The sequence below is a fragment of the Accipiter gentilis genome, chromosome 8 (assembly GCF_929443795.1).
Source record: "Accipiter gentilis chromosome 8, bAccGen1.1, whole genome shotgun sequence".
Lineage (NCBI taxonomy): Eukaryota > Metazoa > Chordata > Aves > Accipitriformes > Accipitridae > Astur > Astur gentilis.
In genome coordinates, this window is record NC_064887.1 from 542,418 (window position 1) to 563,365 (window position 20,948).

General features: G+C 40.2%; 1 protein-coding gene across 1 annotated transcript in view; it reads right to left on the bottom strand.

Moving 5' to 3' along the window:
* Window positions 1-20,948, bottom strand: part of TNNI3K (TNNI3 interacting kinase) — a 91,530-nt gene that overhangs the window by 22,153 nt on the left and 48,429 nt on the right. Inside the window, exons 18-21 of the mRNA XM_049808191.1 lie at window positions 12,364-12,416; window positions 10,890-10,942; window positions 9,562-9,694; window positions 7,815-7,924 (exon numbers count right to left, since the gene is read on the bottom strand). Coding sequence (XP_049664148.1) covers window positions 7,815-7,924; window positions 9,562-9,694; window positions 10,890-10,942; window positions 12,364-12,416 — 349 coding nt within the window. The remainder of the gene's footprint in view (window positions 1-7,814; window positions 7,925-9,561; window positions 9,695-10,889; window positions 10,943-12,363; window positions 12,417-20,948) is intronic.

The window sequence follows — 20,948 nt, forward strand, 5'->3', positions numbered from 1 at the left end:
TTAGCTCTCAGGCTCAGAAAGGTTAGGTATAGTTCATGCTTGGACAAAGACGGCTGGGAAGCAAACCAAAACATGACAGCCCATCTTGGAGCCCAATGGTTGTCTTCTTACCTTCTTTTAAGTCTTCTTATTGCTTGGGTTAACCATGGCTTTGCATTTGTTATTGCTGATCCTGCAGCCTGTGACCCCTGAGGCTTGCTCCCTCTCTCCCTACAGACTGCAAGACCTGTTCTGAGTTTTCAAAAGGCACAGTATTTTATCTATCATCATCTACACTCATCATGTGTTTCCAGTGAGCACTGTCTTCTATGGATGTCACTTCCCTGTCTTTGGCTAGATCAGTTCTACTAAGCCACGTGTCAGTAATCAGAACTATCATCTTTACAAGATAGTGAAGAAATTTTCTGGTGGAGTGATTCTTCAAAGCAGCAGGGAAATTCTGGTCCACTGTTATGGCATCTACAATGCCAACAGCCCTGCCAGGAGGCAGAGATACATTAATGATAAACTCAACTCAGCTAAGTGTGAAGCCTGGCAATGAATGGCCTGAATTACATGTGAACAAACCTGTTCTCACATGCAGTTACTCAGAATGCATCATTATCTGAAGAAAGTCTGAGGGGTCATCATCAGGTAACTAAATGTAGGGACTAACGGGATCTCTGCACTGCTGCAGATTATGCCTGCAGAGCTGTAACCACCACCCTGCATCTAACAGGCCAAACATTATCCAGTGTTGCAAGATATGTGTGCCTTGTACTACCTGCAAGATAATATGGCAGAAGGCTTTAATTGATCTTATTATCCTCTCTCAATTTCCAACCACTGTAAAGCACAAGAAAACTACCATAGTATTTTCAAATTTATATTTTGCTAACAATATGCTTATGTGTGCAATTTTGTCTTTTAAACTTTTTATTACAGGATTTGTTGGTCTCTCTTGTCTAGTCTTGGCCTTCCTTACCTGGAAACTTGAACAAGGTAGAGCAAATGAACATGCATCAGAAGATTCCAGATGCATGCTAGTGTGAACATGAGCCAAGAAATTATCTCACTATGGAATGCTTAGCTCAGGAAAATGGAATAATAGTCATGTCTATTGTTGGGTCTGACAAAGAAACATGAGACTTTCTACAGGAAAATAGGCATCATGCAATGCTAAAGGCAAGTAAAATGTCCATATGCCTACAGACATCACTTCGGAGCATTCGGAGGGACACTGATCACAAGAAGAGTGGCTCATTCGCATGCCTCAAGTGCAGGTTGATGGAGTTGTGCTCTCAAGAGCTTTACAGAAACGTGCCTGTGAATGATGAAGCAGAGGCCCTGAAAGAGGATTTCTGTGGAGCTGTTACTAACCCAAGCAGTCCTGGGCCAGTGGGAAGATTTACAGACTATAGCACTGCATAACCTTTCAGAGGTTGGTAAAGGTGGATTTTCTTTTGGAAGAGAATAGAGAGGACTGTAAGGTAAGAATCAGAACAAAATTCAAAATCCAGAAGGGAAAACAAGAGTTTGGTCTTACATCGTCATGCATTTAATGAGAACATAGCTGAGTAAATCAGTGGCCGTAAGCAAAATTCAGGGACACATTATACCTCCTGTATGCTGGTACACATGGCTATAAAAAAAACCACAGTAGTGATGACCAGGTCCAAGTAGGAGATTGTCATGGTTTCCTAACCTTGCAGTCAGGTTAAAAGTAAAACCTATAGAAGATAATGTTGGACTAATATGAAGTAGGGACAGGAAAGTAGTATATTTTGTTTGACTGAAAAGCAGAGGAACAGTACAAAACTCAAGATTTTCCTATTCTATCCTTCAGAAAGCTGATGGATACTTTTAATCATCAGCAAAGTTATCTTTAAAAAAACCCTCACACTCTCGAACTACTCACACATGCACAGTACTCCCAAGTAACAGTATGCCATTGAGGACAGTGGCATTTGAAGAACTTTAACACTAGAGGGGTTATCTTTAGAATAATACAATACTATCACAGCATTCTTCAATACCCTCTGTGGAAAGGATCATGAAGTGGATCCTCTACCTTCTTAAGAATGAAAGCAAGAAACGTGCCCTGGTTTTGTAACTGGGATGATGGAGTAGATGGGAAACTTCTGCTGGAGATGCAAAATTTTTTTAAGTGTTTTTAAAAGGAACCCAGATAATACACTGAAAAAGATTACTTTGAATTTGAAGGCAGTTTAAAAATCAAAGTTTTATGTTAGTGAAAACAATTTCTGCTAGAGAAATCTGGTTTGCATCACCATCTCGGAGGCGAGACTTTCTTCCATTCTACATCTCTCTTCCTGTGTTGCTCCTTAGTTCTCTCCTGCTCCCCAGACAGGCTCTGCCTTCTCTGAGCAAATCCCCCCTGAAAGTTCCCTTCTCAAGAAAATCATACCAATGTTAAACTGTTCTTAAAAGTTTGTATCTTTCCACCACATAAAAAGGAGATAGACAGACTGCTTTTGCAGTCTTTTCACTGCATTGCACGCTTTTTCAGAGTGCCGTATCAATCTGACTGTCACCTGCCATCCTTCAGCACTCCCAGGTTATCCGTGCTGGTTTCACAGAGCAGCACAACAGCATCCAGCCTACGACCACGACTTCCTCAGCACCACCACCACCGCCAGCAGCTCTTTCCTCTCGGCACTCCAGCCTGTGTGCGGGCCAGAGGAGCGGGACAGGGTGTCCCTCCCTCCTGGAGCTATATCAGCAGAGGAAGAGGGGAAATGTGCCCAGCGCTATGTCCTGCCTGGGTCACCAGTGGCCACTCACCTGCCACGAGAGCTGCGCTTCCACAAGCACTTATGTGGCACTATCTTGTCAAAAACCTGTGTAACATTTACAATGAGATTTTTAAAAAAAGAATGCAAATGCCTTGCTCCATCCAGCTGCAGACTAGAAGTCTTTTACAAATCTGGTGCTTATGAGTCCAAGTCCTTTCAATCAGATTATGCTCCCAAATATTTTTTTGTTTTATGGTGAGACACAGCCCTTTCTGAAAATGTTGCCCTCGATGTCATTCCCTTTCTTTCCAATGACCATACCAGGCTGGTCCAATCCATCACCTCAAGACTGTGGCTGGTGCAAGTAGGAAAAAGTTACAGAGAAAAAACCACAACCCAACCCCCCCAAAACCCCCAAATACAGATGCCAAAGGAGCTATATGGAAGATAGAACAGACCTGCTCTGATGTAATTTATCTGTCCCCCATTCAGTCCATCTCATGGATCAAACTTTATTATTTGATTTAAATAACTACATAAAGCAAAGATTTAGCCAAAGCTTTCTCATGAGCTTGAATCTTCATAGGTTTTCCTATGTAGTACCTTTGTCCAGGACTGTTGGAGAACACCTAATATTCTTACAGTCATAGTGAGAGTCATTATGAGCCAACAGAATCATGATGCATCCTTAACGCAGTCCTCTGCACATTGGGCAGCAATGGGATTAAAATGATGCATTCCTGTACCCACCTCACCCCCAGTCCTGGCCTCTGGTGATGTTGATGTCTCTGTATTGCAGGAAAGGCTTTAAAATTCAATCAGTTAACTTTATTGGGCATTATAAAATGTGGCCATAACATGAGAGCATTGTCTCCACAGTGCTCTAAGGTGATAACATCTGATCCTTCATAGGTTAAGATTTTAGCTAAATGGTTGGTGTGATGCTGCAACTAGAAAGGCTTTTTTGCACTACCTGGATAAGCATCCCAAACAGCTATTTAATTGGTTTAATAATAGAAATAATAATAATGATGATGATACTCCTTGTCCTAAATTCCATTTTATTGTTTAACAGACATTGGGAATGACACATTTAGCAGATCATGTGAAATCCTTGCAAAGGAGATCAAAAGTGTTTAACAATTGAAGCATGGCAGTCTCCTTCAATACCAGAAGACAGCTTAAAACTGCAAAAAGTAGGTTTTTTGCAAAAAATGCAAAAGCATTTCATTGCAAGACACCATCTATCTCTGGTGCAATGGAATCAAAGGAACATGGTGTGCAAAAAACACCAGTTTGCAGTTACCAGTTTGCAGTTACCAGTTTGCAGATCACAATGTGGCAATCAATGTGGACTGCCAGAAAAAGACAAAAATGTTTCTTCGCTACTAGGAAACACTCTTACCTGCAAACACAGGAACCATGATAAGTTCCAGAATTATTCTACAGGAAAAAAAACTATAAAGGTGGAGAAAGAGAAGAACAAAAATCAGTAACAGAATAACAGATGAATACTTAATGACAAAGAGCTACTCTTATCAGTTGGAGTCAAGAGAAGATGAATGCCAAAAATTGGTAGCTTTTATGTGGCTAAACTAGCAAAGGGGATGGGTGTTACAACTGGCTCCTATGACACAGGATCACAGGAAAAACGACCGCAAAACATTGGCATCAAAACCAAAATGATTGCTTATGAAACTAGAAGACACAGGAGTTCAGAAACAATAAATGGGAAAGGTAAACAGTCTCCATTCAGGATCTTCTTGGAAATCAAAACTGGGCGGGAGAAGATGAAGCCAAATGGAAAAGTAAAATCAAAACAAGGGGACATGACTTGTTGACTATAAAATTTAATTTGCATCCAATATTAGAATCCAACCAGGTGGACTGTCCCGTAGTGAACAGCTGGAATAGAAAATCAGTCACCAGTGCAAGGCATTGCTGAATGAAATCCCAAGGAAACTGTCAGTGGCTTTGAAAATACAACTGATGAAAGCAGAAGGAAAAATAAAGAAACATCTTGTGCAATCACTAATAAGGACACATACTCATAAAGAAAAAGAAATTTACTCCAAAAGTCTTGCTCTGCATGTTGTGACAAGCAGGCATCACCTGGGAGCAAAACCACAGGAAGTGCAGTTATTATAACAAATAGCGTTAGATGCAAGAAAATTGTCAGAAGTCTGCAGTGTCTCAGTAATGGATGTTTATCATCCTTCCCACAATATTTCCAATATAAAAAGGAAGAAGGGGCCAAAGGCAGAAGTCCTAAAGAACAAAACCACCTTACCTCTGTCCTCATCCCCTGAGAGTGATAGAAGTCTCTCTCCTAATTTCAATCCTGAATTGCAGAATTTATTTCCCACAGAGGGAAATGAAGGTGATGTGATGGAGGCCACAGGACTACATCTGCAGAGACATTTAAAAAAGGAAGGACATGCCGATTCTTCTTCAGGTATCACTAATGAGACAGCAGAGGGAAAGAGCTCAGAAGAAAAAATCCTAGCATTGAATTGGGTAAAGAACGAGGACTAGTTTTTGAAAATACAGTACAATACCAGGAATGCAAAGTTCTAAGCAAAAATGTAACTATAGTAGAAATGTCAAGGATTTGGGAAGCACATGAAAACATACACAAGGAGGCCTGCCCCTTCCAAACCTTGTAATTCAGCTGCTGTGGCCCAGGTTTCTGCCAAGAGTGGCACAATTTCAACACAAATGAATACTGTTCCCCGTTAGAGTCACCAAGTTTATACTTGAGTATTCTAGTTAACTGCCAGTTAACTAGAAGTAAAAAGAAGAAATTGATATTGCAGACAACCTGAACAGGACTGATAACACTGGAAAAGGTAGAAGAAAACTAGAGAAAAGAGGTAATACAATGCCACTTAATGAAAATGAATTGACGTTGAAAACATTATTTTTCAGACATATAAATATCTCAGATACTAAAACAGAAAATATGCCACAAATTTTGGATAATGTGAAGAGCAAAACATACCAACACTATAAAAAAAGTACCAAGTAACACCTAGTACAGCCAGTATCCTCAGTCCTACAGAAAATGGAAATATATTACTGGGCAGCGATACCAGTCTTCAAATTAACAGTGCTGTGCATACAGAAGACATGCAGGATTTACAGGACTTTAAAAACAATCAACCTTATCAAGACAACAACGAAAACGAAGAAGCTGAAATGCCACTGGAAGAACATGAAGAAGCTTTGTTACCAGAATTAGGAGACAGTAGTTTTGAGGCAGAAAATGAGGTGCCTTTAATTCCTTGCAGAAAAAACAAAGCTGAGGACTCAACTACAAAAGACCTATTGTACCCACCATCTGTGGAGTATGCTAATGCATCACCGTTGGAGGCAAAAGAAACTGAGGGAAAAAACCCATCCTGACAGTGCTCTTTTTCTTTCTTCAAATCTACAGCCAAACTGCCCCAGCTTTCCTGAAAGTTATTGGCATCATTGTGGTGAGAAATTTCAACAAGTCCAAAAACATAAAATAGCATTTGATTAAAGTATTGGAAAAAATCAAAGGTAATTCTGCTCAAGTAATTATACTCAATTAACTGAATAGTGGTTTTCGTAATGGGAAGAATCAGACAGGAACCACATCTGGTTGCGCCAGAGCCAAACAGAACAACATAGAATACAAGCGAAAGGAAGCTAAACCAGGAAAAGTTCACTGACCAGAGCAGCCAGTGGTGTTTATGACCTGGAACAAATAGCATGAATTCAATTTAATGTAGAAATTTACATTTACAGCTCTCAAAACTGTGTCTGCTCTCTGTAATGTACATACTGAAGCTCTTAAAATATTTCTGTGCTTTGCTTATTACTGTTTGCTTGATGGAAAGTACAAAATCTTTTTTTTATACCTGCATCTATTAAATTCTATCTTAAACTCACATCGCTCACTAAGATTTCTGGCCTGCTTTCCCTTGGAAAGTTCAGGTACCTGCTAAGTTCCTGGTGGTAGGGACTGATGTTTGAACCTCTCCAGGAAAGGTGCCATTCCATTCACAGCCTGGTAGACTGCTTTTAAGATCCCTGGGTGACCATCCCATAACCAGTCACTGCATGCTCTCCAAGCAGTTTGCTAGAGCTGCTGCTTGGAAACTAAATTTTAACACAGAAGGAGTTCTGAGCAGATCCAAAATATTCTTAACTCTTTATTTCCTTAACTTCCAAACCTGTGGGTCTGAAAACTGATCACTAAAAGATCACCTTATGAGGACTAGGCAATGTGTCCTCATTGGTCTTACCTACTCTATGTTTGAGAGGAGAAAAATATATTGCTTTAAAAGCAAGAAACACAGTGATAAGTAAACATATAAAAATAGTTTTTCATGAAACACAAATACACAAGATCAGTATGCAGAGTTTATCTTACAGCGTCTTAAGAAAAAATCTCAAAAAACAGTGAGAAGTTTTGGGCATTATGAACAGAGAGCAGCTGCCATGAAGAAGGAGGCCCCAGATTGATCCCTGTTTCTCTCAAAAACAGGATCCTATCCCCAACTGTTTCCAGAACAGCAATGTGCCAAAAATGCCAGGGAGAGAACTTCTGTTTGTCTTTAGGTCATTCTGTCTTCTACACACCTCCTGTGCTTGTATCCTATTAGTGTATCAGGGAATAGCCTCAGGACATGGTATAAAAGTAGTCAGAAGTTCATATACTTCCAGGGTAACTTAGCTCCTCTTTGGGATGGTACAGATTTTATTTTTCACATGGAAAAAAAATCAAGATTTTGTAGAAAATACCTACAAAACTCTGACAGCAGCAAGTATTTTTCTACTCACTCAATAATAACTCGTCATAATCAAAATTACATAATTACTTAAAGTTCCATTGAATGGCTAAACGTTAACTTATTTTCCTCCTCAACTGATCAACTCCTCTATATTTCTTGACATATACCATTATCTCTCTCAGGGCTTTCTGCATTGGCACTTGCCTCGGAAACTGGGGCTTTTGGGAAGCCGTGTGAAGTTAGACAGATGGTTGGCCAGAGCAGAAATACCTGTTTTCCTGCTGCCTTCCCGGCTGCGCGAGGCGGTGACACTCACCTCGGGACAGGCGTTCCAGCCCCTCATCAGTAGGGTGGAGATGGGCTTGGGGATGGAGTACCCGATGGGTGGGCGGATGTGGTGGTACGCCATGTCCGCTGCTGCTGCCGCTGCAAGCAAACAGCCCACAGAAACCCATTAGCACCCAGGAGACACACATGTTCCCAGGAAAACACAACCTATTTCCTACTGAAATACATTCCAGCAGGTACAGAAATGCCAAACCATTAAACCTGTAGATAAAGACTTGTAGCTTGAAGAGGCTTTCCAGGCCATACAGTTTGTAAAGATAGCTAAGGCAGTCCATAACCCTGAACGGAAACAAAGTGCTGTTAAGACTGAGCATGGGTGAAGACAACCCAATTTAGCTTAAAACCTAGGAAAAAAAAAGGCCTTTGGAATAAAAAATGAGTCAACCTACAACTCACTTAAAAAATTTATTATCTTCATTATTAAGACAGGGTGACAAGTATACTCCAGTTGCAGATAAATTGTTAACAGACTCAGATGTCTTAAAATAACCCATGGCTGGTTCTGTTACAGTCGAAAACAAAAATTAATTCTAAGTGCTTCTTTAGTAAAAATCTAGTGAGTGCCTTTTTATAAGTGCAAGCCACTACTAACTGAGACAAAATTGCCAAAATCTTTTCCTAATTGGGTTTACACATTTAGTGAATCCAAATACATGGTTAACCCCTCTCATTCCTTTTGAGCAACATTTTTTCAAGTCAAAACTTAAGTAAAATCCTTTGTTTGCCTGACACTTTAAAATTATGTGATCAGAGTACATGTGACATGCAGAGGGAACTGTAAGACTGCAACCATGAGATTGTAAGAAGAATGGCCTGATTTTTTTTAACCATATCCCATTCTCATCACAGTATTCATCATAAGACTAGATTAATTTCAGCCATTGCCTATCTTCATTGCAGCTTTCGTCTGCATAATGATGTTTCAGAATGTTAATATCAGATAAATCCTGTGATATTGTAACTATATGTAGACAGGAGGGGCAAACACAGTTTGCCTAATTTTGATTCCACTGTAACAAGGTTTTGAAGGCATGACTCAGATACTACCAGATTCATGTTTTGCCTAGCAGACACTATGAAAAGAGGGCAAATGCAAATCAGATTAAGATAGCAATGAAAAACGCTCCATTTTTTTTCTACCACGGTTCTGCACAACAGCATGGCCACTGATCCACCTCCGACCATGGGAGGACAGACCACAGTGGGTGGTGGTGAAGGCACAGGGGGTCCAAAACCTCCCTCATTACCCATACTGGCTCTTACCACATCCTGGGGCACTCTCAACCTCTAACAATTCCTGGCAGACATCAAGGGGTCAAAATCTCAGGGAGTGCCAAATGTAGTCCTGGAAATGTTGATTTGCTGTTGCTACCCCACCACTGTTTGCCAGTGCTTTCTTAAGCTACACGAGAATACGCTCAAGGTGGAGATTTATCAAGGAATGGCTTTACCAATCCCAACACCAATGTGAGAGTCAAAAGGCCTACAGTTAGGGTGACTTGTTCAGAATCCCAGAACTGGATAAAGAATTTTATGTTACATAGATCTGTAGTGAATAATGTATGGGGTTATAGTGGGATAGTTCTATGCTTTTCACAGAATGCAAAATCTTTGCACTTAATAACAAACTTCAGTAAAATATTGGTTAATATTATACAGTGTAGCTACTTCTCTAGTTCAGAAAAATTGAAATGTTAATTCATTGAGTATCTTACCTGGTTTCAGGTGAGCAAATGGAATTTCACCCGTTAACAGCTCCCAGAGGCACAAAGCATAGCTGAAAACATCGGCTTTTATAGTGTACCTTGTACACTGGGTGAACACCTCAGGGGCCATCCAGCGTAGGTTCTGCGTGTCAGGAAACATCAATAACACATTAGTAGTGTTTACTTTCTCACATATGCATCTTTTCCTGTATTTGTATGTTTGTTTTCCTTGCCTCCATTGCTCCATAAAATAACTGGTAAATTTGCCAGGAAAAACTTTCACCTAGCTTGCAAAATCTAGGCAGCATATTATTGCATGTTATATGTAACAGCATTAGTATGGTAGCTGTCTCAACCCCATAAAGCCAGACCGATCAGGCTTTAAACATGAGAGTGATGCTAAAACATAAGCAGAACACCCAGCCTCAAAGTCTGGAGACCACATCATAAGGTCTGAGCATGCCATGTAATACTAATTAATTATTACACCAGCTGATAGATGGAAAAAACTGACTACAACTGCATTGGGTTGGTGTCCTCTCTCTTGGGAATCTCACTGCTTTCTGCAGAAGCCCAGTTCTGAAGCTGCTTCACAAACAACCAGCCTCTCACTGGAGTGATGAGTTCAGGTGTTTTTGCAGATTCCTTGCACTTCAATAACTTAATCCACGTTCTTTACAAGACAGCCCTTCTCAGTGAGACATCATCAAACCCTAGCAGGATCTGGGTCTGCAGCAGCAGTGCTCACTCCTCACAGAGTGAGTGTGTATTACGATTTGTTAAAAAGATGATTGCCAAACCCTGGCTTTAGCACCACCCATCCTATTCCACAATTAGTCATTATGATGATGCAAACTTTCATGACCATGGAGTGACACACAGAATGCACCTGTGTGTGCTTAAGAAGACAATACTGTCTTGTAAAGCTGACTCTCTGTCAGCAATAGGATTGTAATGGAGAAAAGAACTCTGAAAGAAAATCAGTGTCAAATAACTAATTCCCTATTTGAAATAGGAACCACCTGCCAGCAATGTGTGTATGTGAGTGGGGAAGAGCGAATTAAAAAATTGACACTTTACTAAGGATTTTGGGGGGGGCAATAGAGTTCCAGAGACAAGCCTATAAAGCATTATTCTCTGTTGCAGATACTATATATTCACTCATCTCCGCTATTAAAGAGGCTTAAAGAAAAAAAACCACAAAGAAACATTAAGAGAGATAAAATACTATACCAGTTCATCTTTCCCAAGAAAAATATTTCTAATGTAGTTTTCTCCTAAACTGACTTTGCCCGTATGTTTTATGCTAGTTGTATGGAACAAAACAAGAAACAAACCCCAGGTTGTTTTGTCATATTGTCTTCATCCACGGATTGCAAAAATCTAGATTCTGAAACACAGAACAACAACAACAAATTACTGTCAACCCAATACAGATATCCACCTTATTATGCAACAGTCTTGGTAAGAAGTGTTTTGGTTTTGTTTGTTTGTTTGTTTGTTTTTAATAACTCTGGGGTTTTGAGAGTCCAGGAGAACTGTGATAGCTGTTTTTCAACAAAGATGTGTACAGACAATGAGGCTTCTGAGACCTGCATACCAAATTCAGTGCTGGCATAAATCTACAAAGCTCCATCGACATTAATAGCAGTTTACAGCAGCTGAGGATCCAGCTCAGAATTTGTGACCTCATGGTTATTTGTACTGGTTAATATAACTGTATCTAGATTTACAACAAACAGTCGCTGAGCCCTGCATTAAAATGCAATGCCACAGAAGCCTGTCAGTCTTATTTAATGTCAGAAAAGCAGCCCACCTAAAAATAACAAGATCTTGCACGAATATAGTGAAGGTGGTATATGCTACATTTTGCGATACATAAATAAGTCCCCAAGCAGGACTTAAGACGCCTTTGACATATCAGAAAAATACACTTAAGCATGCATCTGTATGACTAAGAGTAGTGTCAGCAATGCCCCAGACAAGCAGCTACTCCCAAGTGGTCCAAGCCTTCTGCTATTTTCTTGCTTCAGCAGGCTGGATAACAGCAGGTGTGGGTCAGCACTGGGTCCTTCACAGATATGGTCATCCTGCCACCATCCTCCTCCTGTGTTAAGCTGACATTCACGCTTCTCTGCTGATCTCATCTGTGGTGATATTGCACAGTAACAATGGCCATGTCTTAAGTCAAGTGGTTCCTAAGGAGTCAGATCAAACCAAGCTCCCTAAACTCCACCCTTGCACCAAGAAGAATGTACTCCCATGGAGCCTGACTGATAAACACCAAGAGAATGCACAAAATCCAGATTCAGAAAATATAGCCTAGTCTAATTTTGGACACATAGTTACTAAGGTCCATAACTGAAATAATGAACTACATTCTGCTCTTTTAACTAAAATGAAAGAAACCTCTCCTATTGCCATGGGGCTTTGCTGCCAAGAGACAGACTTGCACAAGAACACCATCCTCAGATCCTAACCACTTGCCATGAAAGAGGAGGGCACATCTTCTATTACAGGCATTTCTCACTCAACTTCTTCCTCTAACCTACTGCTAGAATTTAATCAAACTGAGATGCATCCATCTTGCTATCATCTGGGCTTCCTACTCAGGTAAACAGTGGGGTACTCCATAGCACCTGGTAACTTAGATGAGACAAAAAATAGGGGTATTCTCATCCCTAAAAGCCTTTTGTGTCCTCTCATAATAACAAAACGAAGTGCAACCTCCTCAGCATTTTCTTAGTCAGCACATGTTTAGTTTTAGAGAATTTGAGGTTAATTTATAAATGTTTAATAAAAACTTCTTACCTCCAAAATCAGCAACAACTGCATGACCATCCTCATACAGGAGAATATTGTGACTGGGGAAAAAAACCCCAAATTATTATAGGTAATTGTTTAATAGTGTCTTAAAGATGGTAAAAATTTTACAGTTTTTGGTTCATAGCTAAATTCCTGAGGAGTTCAAATCACCCGCTTAAGTACATAAATGTCTATAGATAAACCACTTTTAGCTACATCTCATATTTATTATTATGAAGTACACATTAGCTCTGATAAGGCAAACCCAATAGCTTCATAAATGAGAATGTCAGTTTCTAATCAATACTAGAGCACAACAATTTCGGTAATTAGTTATAGATCAAGTATAACAGCTTTACTCAATATGTGCACTGGATCTCCGTGATGAAGTGAAAAAGATGATATTTGAATATCAACACAGTGATGGCTTTTAAATAAAATTACATGGATTGATTCTTTTCTGTTTTAAGGCTTATATAAGTGTAAATTCATAGTGGTAATTCCTAACTTATGCCAATGTATAGAAGGGAAGGAACAGATCTGAAGAGTCCATATGGAATAGATCACTAGAAGCCATAAGAAATCAATTAAACTTGGGGGAAAAAAAAAGATAACACAATGGTAAGTCCTACTCAATGTAATAACCACACTTAATAATGCAAATGTTACTTTTGTGAGACAAAGGTACTTTATTTCTTAAAATATCTCCATTTGTTTATGAAAAGAAGACATGTCATTCATCCTGTAGCTTATGTCAGCATCTAGGATGAAAGCTCACTGTTCGCACTAAGGGAGATTTGTCAGTTGCTAGAGGTAAGATTTAAGTCCTGCCCTCCATTTGTGTCCCAGTTCTACAGTGTCCCTTTTATAACATCTTTGAGAGCTAGCAGAGTACAACTGATGATGTATGCTAAGTTACTTTGGACCTGAACTGAGTCTCAGGTAAAGTGCCAGATGTCCGTCTGCTTAATAAGTCAGGACCACTTAGTGATTTACCTTGTCGTCCATGAAATGCATATTCCTTGTCACTGTGTGACAGGCATAATTGCAAGCATAAAGTATTGTTCATTATTGGACATCAAAAGAACCACATTTTGCATTTATCCTTAAAAATTACTCTTGCAAAAATTACAGTGTGTTTTGACTGTGGTAGTGGAACCTCTTGGCGGCATCTCCTTCCAAAGCTCCCTAGGCAAACTGGTCCGTACCATGGAATTAGCATCCCTGGAGACTGGTGGTTGCAACTATGAACGGTAGCAAGGAAAGATTTGGGCCGATGGCTGGTGTCCTGTGGAGAGTGGAGCCCACACTGCTCAGGACTGTGGCTGAAGCTGTGGTTTAACCAAACAGGATTTCACAGACAAGAATGCTGTGCAGTGCAGTGCTTCCGCGAAATGTTGGAGTTACCGTGCGAGGGCTGCAGAGGTAACCTGTGTCTGTTCCCTGCCTCTGCTCACCCCAGCTCCAGGTGCTACAGCTGGAACTACCTGTGCACCATGGAAAATGCCCCGGATCTCAGGTGTACTGCAGCCAGGGTGAGGCTCATGTTCATATCTTCTAACTGAACTGCAGGCAGCAAGAAATGCCGGGAAAATGTAATAGTCATGTTAGATGGATATGTCAGGTTTTTACTTCAATATAAAGTCTTCATCTTTGCCCCAGGTGTTTTCTGGAGAAGGGAAGAATGGAATAAATGCAGGAAAATTCTTGTCTGGTCAGCACATGTATGGGGCAATCTCTGTCAGGACATCTAGAGATCAGAGCAATCATTTATCAAAAATAATTACTTATACTGACACCTATCAAAGTGTTTTGATTTCTGTGAAACCTTTGAAACCATACTAACTGCAGGCCTTAGTGAATGTAAAGGATTGGATATCCAGAACTTTACCTTAGATTGTCAGCAGAGATATTTGGAGGCTTAAAGTTAAATCTACTGGATTTGTCCTAAAACTACTAGAACCAAATAGGTGAATTATGAGATTTGTGTGGTGGTTTAAACCCATTTATTGAAGGTAATGTGAAGAAAATTCAGCTTGATTTACATATTATTTCGCTTTATTTACATATTATTTATTCAAAGACAGTGAGGGATATGGATAATGTCTGGGAGGAAATCTAACCCTGAGTATGCATCCTTTCTACTAACTAGAGGATTTAAAAAAATAAGCTTCCAAGTATGAACAAAACAACTACAAAAACATTTTGACATAAGACTCTAAATATTTATCATTCATTTTATAGAATTGTCATCTTGTGAGCAGGTAGGCAGAAGAGCTGCAAACTAAACCAAACCAAACCAAACCAAACCAAACCAAACTAAACTAGAATATTTCTAACACTGAAACTATGAAAAGGAAGATATTCAGATTAGATAAGAACCAAATGGGCATTTATTACACATTTTCACCTTGATAGCTTCAAATAAGAGAAAAAAGTAACATTACATTTGGAAAACAATTCTCATTTGGGGGCACTTTATTCTTGGACTTGGGCTGAACAGATAAAAGACTAAATGATACAAGTGAGGAAAGTGTCAACTCCTGAATTCTGGAGATTTAGAGAAGATCAAATGTAAATGAACAAGACAGAAGTTCCCAGCCTTGCAAGCAGAATATCTGCTCTGGGGGGATGCTCAACCTGAACTAATTAGCCCTCCTCAGGGGCAGGGATAAGTCTTCTGGGCAGACTGCCATGACAATGTAACAATTTCAGGATGTGGTTTAGTGGGCATAGTGTTGGGTTGACAGTTGGACTCGATGGTCTTAAAGGTCTTTTCCAACCTACATGATTCTATGATTCAATGTTTTTAGCTCAGGATTGGTATTCTTATGCAGGAGTATGGGTATGTGTTTGGTACAGCTGTATCAGCTCACCTCCAACTAGCTCAGGAATCTTTCACATGGGGCTGGCATTTGGAAATGCCTTCTGTTGACTTGGAAGTTAATGTCTGAAGCAATATGTGCTGATAGAAAATAAAATATTGAGGGTGAGTCTCTATAAACTTAACTTCTTCAGCAGAATGGAAATAAGAAGAAATTCTGGCTGTGTAGGAACTTACGGTGGGCAGACCCTATTCCTATGTATTTGGCATTTCCAGGGAGACTTCCATTCAATTAATATATCAGGGGACTTGGAACCAGTCCCCGGATCAATGGGTTTCTGTCTATATGTACATCGACAGTTGGAGAATGTCAGCATACAGAGCTGTGGCACTATTCCAACCCATGCAGTGGGGAAGCGGATATATGAGCTGCTCTCCAAGGTGGCTGGCATTTACAGTGAGTACCCAACTTATGTTTCTGATGAGGAGCGAAGAATTTCTTCCTCAAAGTAATATATAGAGCTTAAAACAAGGGCTCCTCTAAAATCACTGCAATTATTGCACCTTGATTGAAACTCATGGCTCAAGAGCCTCACTTCTCCAGCATCACCGGGCAGTTGGATGGCCATTGCCTACAGAAAGGTACTCTGGATTTCTGAGGTTAAGACCCCTGTTGAGAGGAAGGGCTTTGGAGGAACCGAGAGTGCCAGCATGTGTAGCAAAAACATCAGCTCCATCAAAGAAGGAAAACCACAGTTGGGCTGAATTTTATCCACATTTAAGAGCAGAGTTTCTGAGCCGCTGCAGACTGCATTCAACTTAGAAAAACAGTGTTGTAAAGATGCCTGTATGTACAGTCCATTGTGTACACTGGGGACATTTTGGATTCTCTGCTTGGCCAGGCACTGCTGAACTCGCTGTTCTCTAAGAATTTTATTTTCTTTTCATTTGATAATGATGGTGTCTAACCCTAAAAGAAGAAGAGACTGTATCCTCCCTGAAGCTGTCAGTGTCCTACAGATACTTAAACAAGTGACTTCCAAGCTCTTGGTTCTGTCTCCCTGATGAATGTTGTACAGGAAAAGATTCAGAGGTATAGGGCAGCTGGAACTTACTTCCCTCCAAAAGGGATACAGTAAAACTCTTGTTCAGAGATATCTCATTCCTTAGTAGTTACTGAAAGCATATTGCCAAGAACCCAAATAGCTGTAATCACTTGTCTCTGCCATACCTCATAGATTGAGAGTAAATAAATAGCCATTAAATTAAGCACACAACATCAGTTTCTCACAAATTAAACTTAACCTTTCCCACTCTGCCTCAGCTCTTAGTTATCATTTTGCAATTTCATTAAGAAAAAAACTCCAAACTGAAAAAAACAGAAATGAGATTTCATTTCTTAAGTAAGCAGCAATTGGTAACTGAAATTTACAGAAGAGTTTCAAAGTGAATGTCTAATTACAGTCAGTTTTTTATATCATCTTTATCTCTACAGTATTACTCATCTCTCACTATTTCTGTTTCTAAGACAAATGGGTGAGAATTGCACAGATGATTTTCTATAACCAGGTGACAGAACAGACAGCACTCTGCTCCTTGCTACATCATTTTTGAAGATCACATTTACAGGAGAAAGCGGACCCAGTTCTGCACCACTTGTCACAGGAAGAACAACAGAAACAGACCTTCACACGCCTCTGACCAGCTGCAAGGCTCACCCTCGGCCACGACCCCCTTGCAGCAAGCGGCAGAGATGCGATCGCCCCTTCTCTTCCCAGCCGCAGCCTTGGGGCTGCTGTGGGCGAGCAGGGGCCACTCTGCCTTTGCCTTCAGGCTCCCAAAGAGGCAGGCCAGGCAGGTTCCAGCTGTGCTGGAGCACTGCCGTCTTCGTTCTAGAGCTAGCCAGGTGGCTTAAAGGCATTTGGCTCAAAAGCAGACTCCTTCCTTTGTAACTCAAGAAAGCCAATTGCAAAAATAGATACATATATAAAGAAAAGTAATCAAGAAATGAGAATGGAGTGCTTAGCAGCTCTGCAATACTTTCATTGAGGACTTGTGTACTTTCAGGTGCTTCTTTCTCTTGAAGTGGTGAGACATGCGGGTAAAATCATTGTGATTCCATGCACCCTGGGTGAAGGCAGTGAAGGCAGTGGTTCCTCTGAACTCACAAGTCCTCAGCTGCCAGTACCTGTCCCCACACCCCCAGCTCCACGTGGTCGGAGTTTGGGTGGGTTCTTGCCTGAATGAAGGAGTCTCAGGTTGGTGGGGGGACAGATGGGGTTTAACTCATTTCGTTAGGGGTGATGCGAAGCTGCGCCGCTTGCACCTGCAAGCACCGTACCTCATTGCTGGAGATGATCCCAGGCTGACGGGACAGGGAGGCAGCATGAACCCATTTCTCACAGTGCATTCAACAGGCTGCAACAGCACAGCCTTCCTTATGCCTGCTCATCAGTGTGTATGCATTGGCTTCCAGGGTGGTTGATACATGGGGACAGAGCTGGGCACCCCTAAGCACACTAATATGTGTTGCTCTGGTCTTAGCAAAGAAGTCTAGAGAGTCTGGCTGGGTCTGCAGCAAACTCTGCTCACTGGTGGAGCAGACTGCAGAAGGGGCATCCTGTGTCATTATTCCATAGTTTTTTATGTGCGCTCACCAGTGAAACAAAATTTGCTAAGCATTAATTTCCTGAAAAATCAAGAAGAGGAACACTAAAATACACAAACGTGACTGCCCAAAGTGGGAATTACATTGTGTGTTTTTTAGCTGAGGGAGTATTTGTATTGATAATCTTTGCATTGCCTACTCTTCGCTTCAACAAGTAATGCAGTTCCCACCACTGCTCATCCTGCGCTCTCCTCTACAGCCTTGCCCCAGTCACGAAACCTGACCACTAATGAGATCTGGAAGTGAGGATCATGTCTTTCAGCACAGCCACATCTTGCTTTGGCTGCATGTCTATTAGCTTAGGGAGCATTTTGACTTTTGAAGGTCAGCAGTAGGGCAGGGTAATTGTTGGCAGTGTTTCTGCTTGGTTTTGAGCTGAGATCTAAGGGGCAAATTGCAGCCCATTCACTGCTTTCCCAAATGAGCCTGGAGGGGTTTGTTTGCCAGAGTCCAAATCTCTGGCAAAACAGCTTAATGTAGCACTTAATAACTAACACATAATTTTATTTGGAAGCTTCAGATAGCTTCTTTCGGTTGGTGGAAGTGTTAAGAAACAGTTACCACATTGGTATTTCTCTTTCAGCAGTTTGTAGCTCAGTAGCAAATGTAAATCTGGGCTGAGCTGTGATTTGCCAAAGGACAGCCATATGAACAGAATTTAAAAAAAAAAATCTACCACTTCTTATTTCTTCTTCTGGCCTGCCTGTGATATACATAAATATACCTGTTGGTCATGATGCTGGCATAATCAACGCTAATATAGAACTTCAGAACCACAGAATTATTGATGATTTTCATTAGTCAAATGCAACTACCTAGTATTAGTTATTTACTCAGCCAGGGTTTTTCTCCAGAACAAACTCACCAAGAGAAATGACAGAAGCCAATTTACAATGTGACATTTAAAACAAGACTGGATGAGGTTTTATGAAAAAGACATCAGGGAATAAATCTGCAATGACCTACAGCATTGATCTGATCTGAACTCCCATGTAACACAGGACATTCAACTCCTCCAAATTCTTGCTGTGATGTAAGAATTGTGGCTGAACCGGATCACGAGTTTTGGAAGAAGAAGATGTGTTCCTCATTGGTGAGACAGTTACTTTGCTCTGATGTTGAAAGAGCCAAAAGGCTGTTTGACTGTACTGGCATAATCTTCTGAACTGTTACAGCATAACCCACACTACTTATATGTAGCCCTCTCTGCAAGGCTTTTAGTTTGCATGTGCCCAGCACATGCATTACATTTGTAACGCATAATAAATCTGCAACTGACATGTCACCACAATGATCTACAAAAAAAAATTCCTCTAATTGACCATGGTTGAAAAGTCTAAAAACTTCATGCAGAATATACACACATAGTCTTTTGGGCAATCTTCTACTTACGCCTATTTTATAAACACTGCAGACATTCTGTACAATCTCCTCAAACTCTATTATCTCAACACAACTACCTAAGAAGAACACAACAGCATAAGAATGACAAGGAGCTCAAGGACTTCTTGCTGATTTTCTGCTACGCACTCAGATTTATCCATAAGATGCATATGCATAAGTGTTAGAATTATTAACAAAAGGACACTGGGATGGAAGCATTTGCAGAAAATTGATAAAATACAAACAGAGACTAGGTTAATGTCCCAAGAAAAATTAAGCCTCAGAGGTCTTGGAAATAGACTCATTTAATAGAGCAATTTGGGAAATAAGCCCAGGTATTTCCAGAAGTTTTCAAGGTTGCAACTTTTGATTTTGCCCTGAATTAAGATGGAGAGTAGACATTTCATAATGTGCTGTGCAAAGAAAATGAATTTTTTTCCCCGTAAGTAACTAAATAACTTAAGTGTTGCATTCTGAATTTATCCTCTAAGCTGGCCCACATTATAAATTATGATAAATCCTAGAGGCCTACATTCTTCAATTGTCAAACAACTGCATGTAAAAAGCAAAATTTTGGTAATTCCCAAGGCGAATTTCCATGAACTTGATGCCTTACTGAAAACAAAATAAAAACATAACTTCTCTGCTAGAAAATACTTCAGATGTAAAGTTTCCAGTCAGCCCTACCAAGGTTTATACACAGACCGGTCACTAGAGGGTGGTGCAATGCACAGTTTGTAAGCATGTCACATTATCTCTAAATTTTCTTTCATTGTGGGTCTTTCTGATATGGATCAGTTATACCCTTTGGCAACACTTGTTTTAGCTTAAATGCACATCTTAATTCCGGGAGAGATAATTCAAATTATATTTACTTTGCCAAAAGTATAGAGAAAGAGAGAAACAGTTACAAAGCATGGGAGATGTTGGAGTAGGTAATATTTTCTTTTTGCCAACTCTGTTATCTTACATAGCACTGCAAATTAAGATAGTTTTGTATGTTTCTTGTGCTTGTCAATATGTTGTGGAACTAAACCATTTGGGAGTAATAGGTTTTATCAGGTATATATCCTTTTTAAAATCTTATTTTATTTTTTATGTGCCCAATCCTTAATGGACCAAAAAAGGAATAAGAAAGACAGAAAAAACAGGAGAGATCCCTTTTCCCCTCTCACAATCTTTTAATCCCCAGTGAATGGCAGCGAGCATTAAATCAAATCAGGTTCTTTGACATTCTTGGTTACATCTCTCAAAGACAGACATGTTCCCTGGTCATTTAGAAGACACTACTGGTCTTACAAGTACAGTGACACTGCAAATAACGGCTTAGTGAATCTTCAAAACCTTAATCTTGAAAATCTATCTTTCTCCTAATACTAGTCCCTGTTTCATGGCTTTTGACTGGGCTATGGAACTTAAAATTAAAGCTGTTGGCAGCAGTCCTTCCTCTTCTGCGGTACTTCTTTACGGAGGGATAGAGAAGCAAAGGATTGAAGCTCTGTCGATCAAAATGACCAAAATTGAATCTAGTCCAAAATGTTTTCTCTTCTGTGTTTTTTTAAGGGGCTCAGTCTAATCTACTAGTAGGTTTTACTGTATGAAGTGAAATGAGATAAGGTTTGAAGCCAGCTTTGTATACTATTACTAAATTTCATATAGGCATTTCATTTTGAAGTCAGTCAAACTTTGGGGAAGGTTTTGGACTAGCTGAACTTG